Source organism: Amblyomma maculatum, chromosome 1 (genome assembly GCF_055883805.1).
Source record: "Amblyomma maculatum isolate TAMU_Amacu chromosome 1, ASM5588380v1, whole genome shotgun sequence".
Lineage (NCBI taxonomy): Eukaryota > Metazoa > Arthropoda > Arachnida > Ixodida > Ixodidae > Amblyomma > Amblyomma maculatum.
The window spans coordinates 426,505,967-426,520,890 of record NC_139344.1 but is presented as its reverse complement, the minus strand read 5'-3'; the positions used below and the strand labels follow the sequence as shown (position 1 = coordinate 426,520,890).

General features: G+C 47.1%; 1 protein-coding gene across 1 annotated transcript in view; it reads left to right on the top strand.

Annotated features, from left to right (window-relative positions):
• Window positions 1-13,080, top strand: part of LOC146209302 (uncharacterized) — a 46,975-nt gene extending 33,895 nt beyond the window's left edge. Inside the window, exon 5 of the mRNA XM_084587383.1 lies at window positions 12,861-13,080. Coding sequence (XP_084443509.1) covers window positions 12,861-12,994 — 134 coding nt within the window. The 3' untranslated portion in view covers window positions 12,995-13,080. The remainder of the gene's footprint in view (window positions 1-12,860) is intronic.
• The last annotated feature ends 1,844 nt before the right edge of the window (window positions 13,081-14,924 follow it).

Below are 14,924 nucleotides of genomic sequence, written 5' to 3'. Positions count from 1 at the left end.
ATACTGAGTGAGGTCGGCGTTTCGGCCACTCTGCCACGATTAAGCGAGGAAACGCATTCATCCGTCTACATTATAGCCCCATATCTGGCAGCCCAACGTGGAGCCTGCTAATGAAACACTGGACTACAGTTTGTTCGGTTCAAAGGACGTTGTTTATCCGGAGATGAGATGTGCTAGGCTTAGAATAAATATTGATCGCTAGGCCCCGTGGCATGCTTTCTTGAGAGTGAGGTGAATTCCGTTGCAGCATGATTGAACATTTAGAAACTCTGGGACATTTTCTACGGATTTTGGAGAAGTTACTTCAGGTCTAGAGAAATGAACTCTGAGGTGGTTGCGTGGAGTCTTCTTAGAAAAACGAACGCCTGTCTCGACACCACCGTCTCGTTACTCGGGAACTTCGAAACTTAACCGCTTCTCCGGTGGCGGTTGGAGATCCTGGTGCATAATGGTCAGCCGCCGTTGTCCGGAGAATACATGATGTCGTTCTGGTTGGATTCACTGTTGGTGATACTCCGTTTCCTCCGGTTGTCTCTGCAGTCTTTCGTTGCTTCTTGTCAAGACTGTGGAGGGCCTTTTGCTCTCTGCAGGTCAGCGCATACACAAGGAAGACAGCATCAGTTTGAACAACCCGAAAATCACAGCCGCAAAGACGGCAAGCGTCAGGACCTTCCCCACGATATCTACAAGACTTTCAAACCGAAATTTTTAATTTTTTTTATAACTATTGCAGCACTTTAAACAAACAGAACATTGTTCATTCACACCAACAAAAGTTTAAAATTAAGATAAAATTGGCGATATTGCCAACCTATGTCAGGAAAAAAATATACAAAGCCAGACTCACCGATGCTATCAATAGCACCAAAAACACCGAGTTGAGCCATCGGCATTGCCGTTCAGTTTACCCTGATTGTATGTTTCGTGTCAGACAGTATCGGAAGGACTTCCGCAGGGCCTTTCCACTGAACTTCCAATTTATTTTTCTGGGAAGGTCGCAGAACCATTACCGCGTCCCCCACTTCAAAACCCCGTGATCTCGCTGTTCGGTTATAGTACCCTCATCTGCTCTTTACTCATTTCGCATTCAGTGAGCTCCTGCCCCTTGTGCAGCTTTTCAAGGAGCGCAAGCACGTATTCGACCACCGTAGGGTCCTCTCCCCGGCCTTCACATGATTCTCGAAGAAAGCGGAGTAGCGATCGCAGGGAACGGCCGTTGACCATTCCGGCTGGCAGGAACTGCGTGGCCTCATGAGGCACGGTTCTCGACGCAAACATTGTTGCGGGCAAACAGGCATACAAAATGGCATTGCGATCAAAACACAGGACCTTCAGTACGCGGTTCATTACCGAGTGCATCTTTTCTACCCGGTTGAACTGCGGCTGGTACTCTCAGCCATAGAATAATTTAACTCCACATCTCTCCAGGAAAGCCGTATTCAGTGCGCTGGTAAAAATAGTCCGCTGATCTGACTGTATTTCAGCGGGAAACCCAACCCGTGCGAAAATGAACATGAGTGCGTTCACAATTTTCACTGAGTTTAACTGTTTCAGGGCCACCGCCTCAGTAAACTTTGTGGGGGACAGATTACTGCCAAAATGTGACTGTAACCAGTCGTAGTCCTCGGAAGGGGGCCAAAAGTGTCGATCGCGAGTCTTCTAAAGGGCTCCATGATCACAAGCACTAGCATTATTGGGGCTAGTCGTAGTCCTCGGAAGGGGGCCAAAAGTGTCGATCGCGAGTCTTCTAAAGGGCTCCATGATCACAAGCACTAGCATTATTGGGGCTCTCATCTTACCTTCCGGCTTTTCCCGCCGTTGACACGTGTCGCAGGTCTTTACAAATTTCCCACCTCCTGAATATACCTAAGCCAGTAATATTCCTGCAGCAACTGAATCTTCGTTTTCTTGAGCCCTAAGACATGACCGCGAGCTTCCATGAACCCAGTGCAAAAGATCACCGCGGTATAGTTGTTGTATGATCAACGGGTCGAACTGCACTCCGCTGCGATCAAGACACCTTCGATAAAGTACCCCGGACCTTTCTTATAATATCACGATTTTCTTCGCGATACCTTCCCTCTTCATGTGCCTACGGTTCTGCAGTGTTGAATTGACCCTTTGCGCGGCTCTCCGGGACGATCGGTCCACCCCCAGTATATTTGCAAGCTGTCAAATGGCGGCGCTATGAGAAGCTCACCGCAGGTCTCTTAAAACGCAATGCAATCCTCGCAACTAGAGACTTTTAGTATAGCGCATGAACTCTTTCGTACGATAAACGCCAGCAAATTACGGGATGTTACTCCGTGTCTCGCATCGGCTCTTTTCGCGACCGTACGAAAACACGAACGTAAGTTGTAATGGCGACATATAGTGTTCAAACAAGAAGACACTTTCATCCTTTTTTTACTCGGACGTTAAAGCTAGCCAAGTCGTGCCGAAACTTTAGCCAGTTATTTTGCTTCTGTGCTGAACAGTGAGCCAAGATTGCACATTATAAACTACTAATTTCACTTTATGTTGTCTTTTATTGTCATTATAGTGCTTACCGCTCACATCTTCTGTTCACGGAAACAAGCGTGTATGAAGTCAAGCCAAGGCGATCCACTGCATTGCGTTGCCATGCCAACACAACAATGCCAATTGTCAGGCTTAGGAACTGCTCAGCCGCCGAGAAAAATGAAAAAAAAATCAACAACAACGTATAAATCACTAATGTTTGTACTGACGGTTACATAACGCAAAACGAAAGTATGTGTGTATCATTTATAGGCATGAGCGCTCCCAAAAACACGCTAACGAAGACAAATGTACACTTAAATGGCCGACCTGGACGCCACCATCTTGTCTGGGTTAGTTCGCCATCGTACTTGACAGCCTGGTGCGATAAACTCAAGATTTCGAGTACCCTGGCCGATCGTAGGCGAGAGATTGTTCTCGGTTACCGTATAGCGCGCGCAGTGTGCTTTACATTTTCCTTCCTACCATAGCTGTCACTCCAGCGCGCAGCTTTGCGCAGTGTACAGTGGTAGTGGACGTTTTCTTTTGTATGCATTTTCGTATTGCTACGTGCGCGTCTTTCCCTCTGCTCATGTGTATACAGCCTTTGTGGGGTAGCACGTGCGTGGTGGCTGACCAGTGCGCGATGAAGCGCAATGGGTCATTGAGCTGCAGGTGCTCAAGAGAAGGACTTGGTCAAGTTGGAGTTTCCACGTAGCGTTTGAGCCCTCAGTGACAGCTGTCTGTTTTTTTTATAAAGAACTTCAGCTGTTGTTAACGCGACATACGCTGGTCCCGCATGCACGTGTTCGAAAAAGAAAACAGGGGAAAGCAGAGGTTCCAAATGCAGTGACGTCAGTGCCGTTCGTATGTTTGCTTGAGACCTCTCATTTCCCAAGTGTTGTTTAGTTAATATCTTTTCCCCAGTCGTTGATTGGCGAGAAACGTTGCCTTATTGCTTATTGGCTGCTGTCCCCGCCAAGGACGAAGACAGATGGCTTAAAAGTAAGCGCTCTGGATTAAACTAGGGCTGATTTCGTCCCACCAACGGGTCAGTCATGTAAATAGTTTTCTCTTGCTTGTGTCTTCTTGTTTTATTTATGTGTGAATAAATAGTTAATCTCTCTGGCGTGCCATATAGCAGCGTGATTTTTGCGAGTCTTAATCTTCAAATTAACAAGAACGTCGATATCTTCAAGTATTTCCTCACCTGGCCGCCTGAAGGAGAAGCTCTACTGGCGCAGTCGTGACAGGATCGCAACGTCTTTCTACTCGAGGCATTTGACGGAAGGTGAGAAGAACAAGTCGGTGGACAAGCTACAGGGTAGTTCGTCTTAAAGGTGAAAACGCGAAGCTGCGTCGAGAAACTGACGTCGAGAAACTTCAAGACACCGGCCGAGTTCGAGAGGACGTCAGAGGCTCAGACTAGGTCAGCGAGGAGCTGAAGGAGCCGGGCAACAAGCCATAGAGGGTTCGAGACAGCAAGCTGCTGAAAGGAACCAGGCGTCCACATCGAAAGGTTCATAACAAGAAACAGACGACCAAGTCGAGCAAGGTCCAGGGCGGTGATCTGCTGAGGTACCAGGAGCAGCTCGTGGGCATCTACCTTCCCGGGAGCCCGCTGTAATCACGCTGAGTGCGACAGTAGTGCGGTGGACGGAGCATCGGAAAATGTAGGACACCTTTTTGCTTTCTCCGAATTTGCCATGTCTGTGTAGTGATCATACGCTATAGGTAGCTACAGTGACTAAAGCAGGGTTGAATGCCGCAGGGAATGGTCTAGAGCCTATCGTGCAACCTGCGTCAACAGAGCCAGTGTCAGCGACAGAGCAGGCACCAGGAAATACGACGCGGGCGTTGCTGGCAGAAAAGAAGCATAAGGCTCAACTATTTGAAACTGAGAAACTGAAGCTCCAGATTGAACTAGAAAAGGTCAAACTGGCGCAGATGCAAATTCATGCTTTCGAATGTTCCAAACCACCTCAGCGAGGAGGGGAGGAACGAGAAAGGCGGACGTTAGTCCAAAGTCCCATTGCTGGAAGCAAAGATAGACGTGCAGGGGTGAAATGCTTTCACTGCGAGAAATATGGGCACATCTCCATTCACTGCCCGAATTCACAGCAAAGACAAGACGCAACAGATTCTAAGCCGAACGCGAGCAAACTTGTAGCCCGAACTTCAACGCTCGTCCCTGATAAGCTAGACCTCGGAGCTGAGACTGAGGGTAAGCCCGATCAGTTGCTTAAGTCTGACCCCCTTACCTTGGTAAGGCTGAAAATCGGGGATAACGTCGAAAACGCTTGTATAGACTCAGGGGCTGAGATTACAGTGCTGAGGGTAGATACAGTATCTGCATCTTGTCGAGGTGAATGCTCAGATAAAGTAAAACTGAGACGTGCGTTTAGACAGGTTGCGGATGCAGGCTTGTTAGGTGAAGTTAAAGCAGAGCCTGAACTTGCGTTTGAGGGAAATGAGAATGCGTAGCCAGTAGGGGCCCCAGCTCTTGCTGAAAAAGTAGTCTCAGAAACTACGTTAAGGACAGGGTATTTTAAGATTGAGCAGCGAGGCGATGTCTCGTTACAAGGGGGGAAATAGGCGAGAGAAGGTAGTCGTGGAAGTCTTGCAGATGACGAGCTACATTTTCATGAAGGAAATGTTGATGGCAGGTTGTACGAACAGCTAGTGCTGCCAGAATCGCTAAGTTGTGAAGTGTACGCGAACAGGATGCAACCCTATCTTCTTCAGACCTATAAGACCCCATCACGCGAATGCAGCACCGACCTTTAAAGCTTCAGAGCTTTGATGAATTGTTAACACAGCAACAAAAGCTCGAGCTTTGTGAGGGCATGAGTGGTACATCCGAGGCTTTCTTTGAGTACTGTGAAGCTAATCGCCAGGAAATAGCGCTGCTTCCCAACCCAAAGCAAGAAGAGCCTGACCATGACAAGGCTGCGGAAGAGTTTTGTGAGGAGAGAAGTGTACTGACGTTGTCGGAGATGGGCACGTCTTGTAAAGAGGTGCTTCCGCTCACAAAAGAAGCCTCGAGGGTAGCGGTAGGAGCAAGCTTGTCTCAGTCAGGTAAAGAACTGAATCCGATCGCATTGTCCAGCAGGGAATTCATGCCAGCTCAAACTGAAGTGTCTCCAAACACAGAGGGAGGTTTTGCAGTCAAGGGGGCACCTGGAAAATTCGATACGGGACAATTAGGGGCTAAAGTGAAGGTCGCGACAGACCACAAGCCGTTCAGTTACCTGACCCGTTCAGTGCCCATTAGTGTGCAGTTGATGCGTTGGTTGCTTGTATGGCAGAAGGGTGACCTAGAGGTTGTGCATCTCGCTTGTCGGGAATGAGACGAACAGCCACCCTAGGAGATTGTTTTTGTTTGTTGGAGCATTTGCTCTGTTGGCAGCTGCAAGCGAGTTATGTGAGGTTACATTTTTTTTTTTCATCAGTATGTGTATTGGCTGTGATTGGGTGTGCGGTAGTGCCTGACTAGTTCTCTGCAGCAATTACTGTGGAGAGTGAAGGTTTGGGGCTAGCTTGACAGTTGGCATACAGAGAACGGACATGGCGGGTTCTGGAATATGCTGACTGGTGTTCTAACCTTGTGCGCGCGAAATGAACCAATTCTCTGCGTGCGCGCAGTGATGCTAGAAATATTGTGGCTGAACTGAAATCTCACACTGACAGCAAGTGTCTGTGTGACATTCTTGGTTAGGAGGTGTGAAGTTCGCTGAACATTCGCGCCATTCGGTTTCCCGTACAGAGCCTACGAACCGAGGTAGGTACTTTGAGATGTGCACCTGTCCTCGGTCACGGCGACTACCAATTTGGTTGAACCGCGGACGCACGACGGAGACGCGATGGCAGCTATATTGTTGCCGGCGTCATCTGCCGCTGCAGAGTACTCATTCCCTTCTCGTCTTGCCTTCCTACCATAGCTGTCACTCCAGGGCGCAGCTTTGTGCAGTGTACCGTTTTGAATGTCATATCGGGGACCAGTGGACGTTTTCTTTTGTATGCATTTTCGTATTGCTACGTGCGCGTCTTTCCCTCTGCTCATGTGTATACAGACTTTGTGGGGTAACAGGTATGTGGTGGCTGACCAGTGCGCGATGAAGTGCAATGGGTCATTGAGCTGCAGGTGCTCAAGAGAAGGGCTTGGTCAAGTTGGAGTTTCCACGTAGCGTTTGAGTCCACAGCTGTCTGTATTTTTATAAAGAACTTCAGCTGTTGTTAACGCGACATACGCTGGTCCCGCATGCACGTGTTCGAAAAAGAAAACAGGGGAAAGCAGAGGTTCCAAATGCAGTGACGTCAGTGCCGTTCGTATGTTTGCTTGAGACCTCTCATTTCCCAAGTGTTGTTTAGTTAATATCTTTTCCCCAGTCGTTGATTGGCGAGAAACGTTGCCTTATTGCTTATTGGCTGCTGTCCCCGCCAAGGACGAAGACAGATGGCTTAAAAGTAAGCGCTCTGGATTAAACTAGGGCTGATTTCGTCCCACCAACGGGTCAGTCATGTAAATAGTTTTCTCTTGCTTGTGTCTTCTTGTTTTATTTATGTGTGAATAAATAGTTAATCTCTCTGGCGTGCCATATAGCAGCGTGATTTTTGCGAGTCTTAATCTTCAAATTAACAAGAACGTCGATATCTTCAAGTATTTCCTCACCTGGCCGCCTGAAGGAGAAGCTCTACTGGCGCAGTCGTGACAGGATCGCAACGTCTTTCTACTCGAGGCATTTGACGGAAGGTGAGAAGAACAAGTCGGTGGACAAGCTACAGGGTAGTTCGTCTTAAAGGTGAAAACGCGAAGCTGCGTCGAGAAACTGACGTCGAGAAACTTCAAGACACCGGCCGAGTTCGAGAGGACGTCAGAGGCTCAGACTAGGTCAGCGAGGAGCTGAAGGAGCCGGGCAACAAGCCATAGAGGGTTCGAGACAGCAAGCTGCTGAAAGGAACCAGGCGTCCACATCGAAAGGTTCATAACAAGAAACAGACGACCAAGTCGAGCAAGGTCCAGGGCGGTGATCTGCTGAGGTACCAGGAGCAGCTCGTGGGCATCTACCTTCCCGGGAGCCCGCTGTAATCACGCTGAGTGCGACAGTAGTGCGGTGGACGGAGCATCGGAAAATGTAGGACACCTTTTTGCTTTCTCCGAATTTGCCATGTCTGTGTAGTGATCATACGCTATAGGTAGCTACAGTGACTAAAGCAGGGTTGAATGCCGCAGGGAATGGTCTAGAGCCTATCGTGCAACCTGCGTCAACAGAGCCAGTGTCAGCGACAGAGCAGGCACCAGGAAATACGACGCGGGCGTTGCTGGCAGAAAAGAAGCATAAGGCTCAACTATTTGAAACTGAGAAACTGAAGCTCCAGATTGAACTAGAAAAGGTCAAACTGGCGCAGATGCAAATTCATGCTTTCGAATGTTCCAAACCACCTCAGCGAGGAGGGGAGGAACGAGAAAGGCGGACGTTAGTCCAAAGTCCCATTGCTGGAAGCAAAGATAGACGTGCAGGGGTGAAATGCTTTCACTGCGAGAAATATGGGCACATCTCCATTCACTGCCCGAATTCACAGCAAAGACAAGACGCAACAGATTCTAAGCCGAACGCGAGCAAACTTGTAGCCCGAACTTCAACGCTCGTCCCTGATAAGCTAGACCTCGGAGCTGAGACTGAGGGTAAGCCCGATCAGTTGCTTAAGTCTGACCCCCTTACCTTGGTAAGGCTGAAAATCGGGGATAACGTCGAAAACGCTTGTATAGACTCAGGGGCTGAGATTACAGTGCTGAGGGCAGATACAGTATCTGCATCTTGTCGAGGTGAATGCTCAGATAAAGTAAAACTGAGACGTGCGTTTAGACAGGTTGCGGATGCAGGCTTGTTAGGTGAAGTTAAAGCAGAGCCTGAACTTGCGTTTGAGGGAAATGAGAATGCGTAGCCAGTAGGGGCCCCAGCTCTTGCTGAAAAAGTAGTCTCAGAAACTACGTTAAGGACAGGGTATTTTAAGATTGAGCAGCGAGGCGATGTCTCGTTACAAGGGGGGAAATAGGCGAGAGAAGGTAGTCGTGGAAGTCTTGCAGATGACGAGCTACATTTTCATGAAGGAAATGTTGATGGCAGGTTGTACGAACAGCTAGTGCTGCCAGAATCGCTAAGTTGTGAAGTGTACGCGAACAGGATGCAACCCTATCTTCTTCAGACCTATAAGACCCCATCACGCGAATGCAGCACCGACCTTTAAAGCTTCAGAGCTTTGATGAATTGTTAACACAGCAACAAAAGCTCGAGCTTTGTGAGGGCATGAGTGGTACATCCGAGGCTTTCTTTGAGTACTGTGAAGCTAATCGCCAGGAAATAGCGCTGCTTCCCAACCCAAAGCAAGAAGAGCCTGACCATGACAAGGCTGCGGAAGAGTTTTGTGAGGAGAGAAGTGTACTGACGTTGTCGGAGATGGGCACGTCTTGTAAAGAGGTGCTTCCGCTCACAAAAGAAGCCTCGAGGGTAGCGGTAGGAGCAAGCTTGTCTCAGTCAGGTAAAGAACTGAATCCGATCGCATTGTCCAGCAGGGAATTCATGCCAGCTCAAACTGAAGTGTCTCCAAACACAGAGGGAGGTTTTGCAGTCAAGGGGGCACCTGGAAAATTCGATACGGGACAATTAGGGGCTAAAGTGAAGGTCGCGACAGACCACAAGCCGTTCAGTTACCTGACCCGTTCAGTGCCCATTAGTGTGCAGTTGATGCGTTGGTTGCTTGTATGGCAGAAGGGTGACCTAGAGGTTGTGCATCTCGCTTGTCGGGAATGAGACGAACAGCCACCCTAGGAGATTGTTTTTGTTTGTTGGAGCATTTGCTCTGTTGGCAGCTGCAAGCGAGTTATGTGAGGTTACATTTTTTTTTTCATCAGTATGTGTATTGGCTGTGATTGGGTGTGCGGTAGTGCCTGACTAGTTCTCTGCAGCAATTACTGTGGAGAGTGAAGGTTTGGGGCTAGCTTGACAGTTGGCATACAGAGAACGGACATGGCGGGTTCTGGAATATGCTGACTGGTGTTCTAACCTTGTGCGCGCGAAATGAACCAATTCTCTGCGTGCGCGCAGTGATGCTAGAAATATTGTGGCTGAACTGAAATCTCACACTGACAGCAAGTGTCTGTGTGACATTCTTGGTTAGGAGGTGTGAAGTTCGCTGAACATTCGCGCCATTCGGTTTCCCGTACAGAGCCTACGAACCGAGGTAGGTACTTTGAGATGTGCACCTGTCCTCGGTCACGGCGACTACCAATTTGGTTGAACCGCGGACGCACGACGGAGACGCGATGGCAGCTATATTGTTGCCGGCGTCATCTGCCGCTGCAGAGTACTCATTCCCTTCTCGTCTTGCCTTCCTACCATAGCTGTCACTCCAGGGCGCAGCTTTGTGCAGTGTACCGTTTTGAATGTCATATCGGGGACCAGTGGACGTTTTCTTTTGTATGCATTTTCGTATTGCTACGTGCGCGTCTTTCCCTCTGCTCATGTGTATACAGACTTTGTGGGGTAACAGGTATGTGGTGGCTGACCAGTGCGCGATGAAGTGCAATGGGTCATTGAGCTGCAGGTGCTCAAGAGAAGGACTTGGTCAAGTTGGAGTTTCCACGTAGCGTTTGAGCCCTCAGTGACAGCTGTCTGTTTTTTTTATAAAGAACTTCAGCTGTTGTTAACGCGACATACGCTGGTCCCGCATGCACGTGTTCGAAAAAGAAAACAAGGGAAAGCAGAGGTTCGGAATGCAGTGACGTCAGTGCCGTTCGTATGTTTGCTTGGGACCTCTCCTTTCCCAAGTGTTGGTTAGTTAATATACTTTCCCCAGTCCTTGACTGGTGAGAATAGTGGCTGTCCCCGCCAAGGGCGGAGACAGATGGCTTAAAAGTAAGCGCCCTGGATTAAACTAGGGCTGATTTCGTCCGACCAACGGGTCAGTCATGTAAATAGTTTTCGCTTGCTTGTGTCTTCCTGTTTTATTTATGTGTAAATAAATAGTTATTTTTTGTGTCGTGCCATGAAGTATCATGACTGTTGCGATTTGGAATATTCAAATTAAAAAGAACATCGATATCTTCAAGTGTTTCCTAACCTGGCCACCTGAAGGGGAAACTCAACTGGCCTGTACGACCGAACTGTTAGAACATATGAGGGTAGTCAATTTCAGCGATAAAGAAGAGGTGATGGGAATACACAGAAGAACTGTACAAGGACCCGGATGTGCAAACCCAACATAAGACGGTTGTGATAACTGATCTCGAGCCGGGCATCCTGAAGGGGAAGTTGTTCCAACTACCGCACGATCGCGCTTACTTCGCATGCTAGCAAGGTGATGTTGAAAATTCTCCAAGGTAGGCTGCAGCAGTATGTGGATCGGGAGCTTCCGGACGTACAAGCTAGGTTTCGCAAGGGAAAGGAACTAGAGACCAGATTGCCAACCTTCGCTGGATCATGGAAAAATTAAGCAAGAGAGTTTCAGAAACTCATCTACCTCTGCTTTATTGATTATGAGAAAGCGTTTGACCGCGTAGATCACAACAGATTGTGGCAAGCTCTCCAAGAGATGGGAGTTCCAATTCACCTCATCTGTCTCCTCAGGAACCTGTATGAAGGCAAGAGGCCACCGTCAGAACTGGGCATGGTCTTACTGATTGGTTCCCGATTGAGAAAGCAGTGAGACAAGGCTGCATACTGTCGCCCTGCCTATTTAACCTATATGCTGAGTGCATCATGGGGAAGGCCGGTCTGGACGAGTCTTCAGCTGAAGTGAAGATTGCTGGAAAACGCATCAACAACCTTAGATATGCGATTGATACCACTTTAATGGCAGAAAGGGAAGTGGAACTCAAGAGACTTCTGATGCGCGTACAAGAAAAGAGTGAGAAGTTTGCGCTTAAACTGAACATTAAAAAGACAAAGATCATGGCGTCTTGCCCTATCAAGTCCTGGAGCATCAAGGGACAAGAAGTGGAAGCTGTGACAGATTTTCTCTTCTTGGGCTCCCGAGATTACCCCAGAAGGAGACTGCAGCCATGAAATTAGGAGACGCCTGCTTCTGGGAAAGAGAGCCATTGCTAGCCTTGACCGCCTAGTAAAAAGCAGAGACGTTAGACTGCCAACCAAGATCCGTATAACTGGTCTTTTCAGTTGTGATGTATGGATGCGAGAGTTGGACTGTGAAAAAGGCTGACCGCCGATGAATTGACGCGTTATAATTGTGGTGCTGGCGGAGACTCTTGAGAGTTCTTTGGACTGCTAGAAGATCAAATCAGTCGATATTGTCGACCATAAACCCTGACTGCTCATTGGACGGTCAAATTCTAAAGTTAAAGCTCAGCTACTTTGGTCATCTGATGAGAAGAGAGGAGTCGCTGGAGAAAGCTTTGATTTGGGAAAGGTTGAGGGTCACCGGAGAAGGGGTAGGCAGAGAACGCGATGGTTAAATGGCATCCTCGAGGCGCTGCAGATCAAGTTATGTGATGCTAGGAAGATAGTGAGAGACCGGAAAGCGTGGCGTGATATCGTCCATAGGGTCACGAAGAGTCGGACACGACTGAACTGAACTGAATGAATTTCATAAAGTTATAGCTGGAAACAAAATTTTTTTTGCTTACTATTATTAGTTTTGTTTGGGAAGTAACAAATTGTCGTTTTGGGAAAATCTAGTCAGATCACTGTTTATGACGAAAGATGACGGAAGGGCAGTAATGGCAATGTCACCATTACGAACAGCGTACATAAGTGTGGCTAATCTTAGGTTGAGGCAGACCCAATAAAGGGATGATATTAAGATTTCGATATAGAGGGGCAGCTGATGCAGTGGACAAAAGGTAAGCATCCGTACTGCAGGGTTTTTGTAAATGACAGATGCTTGACATAAGAGCGAGATATGTAGTTCTCCAAGATGATATGCAGTACGTTAAGTTACTGTGAACAAAGACGCAAGAGAGGGAATATATCAAAACAAACTATAACGGGATACAGGTTATGCTTGCTCATATAATGGGCACTCAATGTGTCTCATAACCTATAGAAGTACAGCGCCCGACCTTCTCGCCTAAAACCTTGTAGCGAAGCATAATAATTATGGCGCTACTTTAAATAATTTTATTCAGCTTACGAACTTTGTTTTCATGTATAAACAAAGGTTAGCTAAAGATAACCCTGGCGTTGCATGGCGGAGCTTGGCGCCTGACGTGGATGTCTTCGGCATCTTGCAAAACGGGCTTCTGAGGCATGCCAAGCTCAACCTTATGGTTAATTTTCTTTCCGATAACTCTTATTTTGGCTCAAATGAAGCTGTCTATAATCATGTGCCCTCAACTTCTTTAGGTTGCAGACAATGTGAACTGCACACAAGAGGACAAATCGATCGTCCACTCGAACGATGTACGCCTGAATACAGGAAACTGTGCGACCCTGCAACATACAAAGAATACATAATGAGGAACCTACTCTGCAGCTAGATGCCTGCAAAACGTGCAAAGACACTGAACTATTTCGCGTGCTTCGGTGTCAGAAGTGTTTCGTTCACCAATAAATTTTTCACAAATGCAAAAAATGCTGAGCGCTATTCTTAATATGAAAAAGAGCGCGAACCTGATTTAAGCATTGGAAATTATTCATACCTTTACTCAGTGTTGTGCCAGCAAGAATACGCATTCGGCTAACGATAACTCATGGGTTAAACGTGCCGGTGATTTTATCAATTAGACTGAAATTGCATGGATTTCACATTTCGGAAGTACGACAGTATGATTCGTCTTCTCGTCCTTGATCTAAAACTAACTTAGTTTTTAGTTTGAGAAGCGAAAATCGCATCTGCCGGGTGGAGTTGGGATAGTTGATAATGTATTATGTCCCTGAATCTAAATTTGATTTGTGTTAAAGAAGGCTGGTGAACGTTACCGCGATAGAAATTAAAAGGCACATTTTGTTGCAAGCACTTCATCATACCTTATGAATCATGGCCTCTCTTCCCCAGCTACTGATTAGAAAGTCAAATATGTCATTTTTTTTCTGGAGAGAAAAATAGAAAAGAGATTGACTACGACTTAGTAGTAATGAATATGTTTTCTTATGGACTAATCTGATGTTAAGTAGCACATTACGTTGGATACTAATAAAGTCATGCATAACATTAATACAGCAGAATAACTACGTCCGGATATTTCTTTGACAGCTGCGAACAAAAAGATCGTGTTCTTTGGACAATTTTGGTCTGCTCAGAAACCGTATTTGCTCTATGCCTGATGGTAAACGTATGAAGAGGACGGCACTGATATGTTTGATTTTGTTGAGCTCCTCAATGCGTATGAGATCTCGATGTTTAGGTTTCTTGAATAAGGAGCTCTATAGCGCAAGTAAACCTATATCTGATAGAGTGAGAAGACTTACACCAAGAGAGGCGGCTGTGCACCTGATCTGGACGGATTTCGAGCTCATACAGTGGAGTCCTCTTAAAACTGCTGCGGGTATAACCAACACTTGATTATTTCTAAAGGTGATGGAATAGCCGTCAAAATATACATGAGGCTATGACACAGTGCCTCAGATAAAAGGAAAACTCATGGCCATACCGCTAGATTGCAATGAATGAGGAGCTGTCGTGAACCTGTTGCCACAGCCTTTTCTGTCAGCGGAGAGGCCGAAGGGCGATGCGTCGAAGGCGGCAACTTTGAAAGGAAGCTATTAGAAGTGGTAGAGTAGGGCGCCAATCAATGAGAACTGAAATGATATAGCAGCCGAATTTTCTCGGAGAAAGTGCTTGTTCTTACCAGCTCCGAGAGTCAGTGCGAGTCAACTTCGTAAAGCTTGTTTAAAGAACGTAATAGCAGCGATGATGCTTCAGCTTATATAGAACCCTATGCCTTGCTTTATTAGTACCATACGTTCTGCGCGTGTACTTTATCTTTTTATCGCTATTAGTATAAACGGTTTCCTAAACTGCCTCGTCCGCAGGAAATATGTTGGTCATTATTGCATCACCACACCGGATAGCTAGAAGGCGAGTAGTTACAGGTTCGCATAGCGGCCTTTAATAAAAGAACTCCAGGTTTGCTTGTATTTTGATTTTTTCGGCTGTAGTAGGTCAAACCCACTTATTAAAGAGTTTGGATACGATGAACGCTACCCGCGCGGGACCACAGGCTCATAAGTGGGTTCCACTCTATGGTCCCTCACGAATCTAAGCTTTCCTATAACGCAAAGATGCATTTTGTGCTATTCAAACTGAAAACATTGCTTTGTGATGAGGTTAGTACAGCAGTAACTGCTGCTTATGTTGTTCATTCGACTTGCCTCGGACCAGTTCGACATGCATATGCACGCTTGTTCTCGCAAAAGGACAATGATATCAATCAAACAGCCATTTAAACACTTGAGGCTCTGATGGAG